Genomic DNA, 2,675 nt, shown 5'->3' on the forward strand with positions numbered 1-2,675 from the left:
AACACACATATCCCAAGATCCCCAATCGCAATTAATGATGAGCGCAGTAGTTCGTGTCAAGAATGCTTCCGGAAATTTCATACAGTGTCGTGCCTTATTAGATACCTGCGCAACAGCACATTTCGTAACGGAGGAGTTTGCCCGAAGTATAAGGCTACCGGTACGTCCGTGTCGTATTCCGGTCGGCGCGATTGACGACATGAACACCACATCGAACGGCGCGATTGAATTTTCCTTTCACTCGATTCACAATGATTTCCAGAAAAAACTTTTATTTTTGATAGTTCCAAAAATCGCAGAAAGAGTTCCAAACGCGACGTTTCCACGCGAAACCATTAATATACCGCCGAATTTAAGCCTAGCAGACCCACAGTTTCATTTACCTCGATCGGTCGATATAATCATCGGATCCGGGGCAACTCTGTCCTTATTATCAATCGGACAAATTAATCTTTCTCGAGATAATTGTGATTTATTTTTACAAAAGACTCAGCTCGGATGGGTCGTTGTCGGCGGGGTAACGTCCCCCGACGGAAGGGGAATTGTCTCATGTAAATTAACAGAATTGACGGAACAAATCGCGAAATTTTGGCTTTTGGAAGACACAACCGCGAAACCATTTGAAGTATCGGAGGACCCGGAATGCGAACTTCATTACACGCAGAACACGACACGTGATAATTCCGGGCGTTACACCGTGCAACTACCGTTTCGTCCAGCGGAACGAGAATTTGGAAATTCGCGAGCGATTGCGTTGCGTCGGTTTTATGGAATCCGGAAGAGGCTCGACGCTAATCCAGTACTTAAACAAGAGTACGAACGCGTAATGAGCGAATACATTGACTTAGGCCACATGTCGTTGATATCAGACGAAGCCGAGGGCGGATATTATCTCCCTCACCACGCAATTACCAAATCCACAAGCACTACGACAAGGGAGTTGTTTTCGACGCTTCGGCGAAAACCAATAAAGGAATATCGCTTAATGATACGTTAATGACCGGTCCCACAATTCAGAGTAAACTTTTCGAACATCTGGTGCGATTCCGCACACATAGATATGTACTCACTGCCGACATCGAGAAAATGTACCGGCAAATTTGGGTGCATCCGAACGACCGCCAATATCAGAAGGTTTTTTGGTATCACGAGAGTCACATTCGTACTTTTCAACTGAATACCGTTACTTTCAGCGTATCATCAGCTCCCTTTCTTGCCATCCGAACGATACAGCAACTTGCGAATGACGAGAGCACGGACTTTCCTATCGGCGCTGAAATATTAAAACGCGATCTATACGTCGATGATCTTTTGACCGGTGCGGACACCTTAAAGGGACTTTTACAAATTCGCGACCAGACCATCGAAATTCTGAAACGCGGCGGTTTTCATATTCGACAATGGGCTTCGACCCACCCGCAAGCTCTTAAAGATTTGAACGAACGAACACTAGACGTAGAATTCCTCACCAACGAAAATCCGATTCTAAAGACATTAGGCATTACTTGGAATGCGCGTCGTGATGAATTAATTTATACGGTCAACCCGATCAAAACAAGTAATAGAGTTTCTAAACGTCACATTTTATCCGCAATAGCAAAAATTTTTGACCCTCACGGTTTACTCGGCCCGATTATTCTTACGTCAAAGGTGTTAATGCAAGAGTGTTGGAAGGCAAAAATTTCATGGGATGAATCAGTACCCAGCGCATTACACTCCTCGTGGTCATCGTTCGTAGAACAACTCGAATTGATTGATCATTTGACCGTTGATCGTTGTTTGATAATCAATAAATTCATTGAAATTCAAATTCACGGCTTTTGCGACGCGAGTAAGATCGTTTACGGAGCCTGCTTATACGTGCGATCCCGCAACGAGCAAGGTGATACGATCGTAAGACTCTGTTGTGCCAAGACGCGCGTCGCCCCTCTTAAAGACATGACCATACCTCGACTCGAACTCAGTGGGACCCTTACCCTCGCGCGTTTATATCGTGAAGCGTGCACGGCCTTTACTTTTAAACCGAATAAGGTCATTTTTTGGACCGACTCCATGATCGTATTACATTGATTAAGAAAATCTCCAAATGTCCTTAAAATATTCGAAGCAAATCGTATCAGGGAAATTCAAGACATTACCAAAGACTTTGAATGGCGGCATGTTAGATCGGAACACAACCCGGCTGACGCGTTATCGCGAGGTCAACTTCCGCGAGAATTCTTAAAAAACGACTCCTGGTTTAACGGCCCAATGTGGCTCAGACAATCCGAAGCAACCTGGCCTAGGACTCCTGAAACTCCCGTCAAAGAATTACCCGGTTTAAAGAAGGTCGTTTGTTTAGTCTCACAAATCAACTCAGACGACATTTTCAACAGATTTTCATCTTATACGCGATTAATTCGTACCATTGCATACTGCCTACGGATGCTGCGTTCAAATCGTAATAAAGGCGCACTTTCAGTGCAAGAAATAACCGAAGCCGAACTACGAATATTAAGGCTTATTCAGAAAACGCGGTTTGCAGTCGAAATAAATCGCATTACCAAGTCAAAAGGGATAAAGGGCACGAAATTAGCTTCATTAAGTCCAATAATCGACGAATATGATTTGCTTCGCGTCGGCGGCAGGCTGCAAAATGCAAACATCTCCCTTTCGCAAAAACACCCAATATTATT

The 2,675-nt window shown here is 44.3% G+C and overlaps 2 protein-coding genes across 2 annotated transcripts; both read left to right on the top strand.

The window, feature by feature from the left end:
- The first annotated feature begins 37 nt into the window (after nt 1–37).
- LOC105564000 lies at nt 38–997 on the top strand. Its single transcript, XM_012016057.1, has one exon. The coding sequence runs from the start codon at nt 38–40 to the stop codon at nt 995–997; it is 960 nt and encodes a 319-aa protein (XP_011871447.1).
- On the top strand, nt 997–2,331 carry LOC105564005 (the record flags this gene model as incomplete). Its single annotated transcript, XM_012016070.1, has 2 exons — nt 997–1,882; nt 2,108–2,331. Coding segments are annotated over exons 1-2 (1,110 nt in total), but the record flags the coding sequence as incomplete, so codon positions are not given.
- Nucleotides 2,332–2,675: the final 344 nt, after the last annotated feature.

Source organism: Vollenhovia emeryi, unplaced genomic scaffold, assembly GCF_000949405.1.
Source record: "Vollenhovia emeryi isolate VEMERY1.0 unplaced genomic scaffold, V.emery_V1.0 DF944152.1, whole genome shotgun sequence".
Lineage (NCBI taxonomy): Eukaryota > Metazoa > Arthropoda > Insecta > Hymenoptera > Formicidae > Vollenhovia > Vollenhovia emeryi.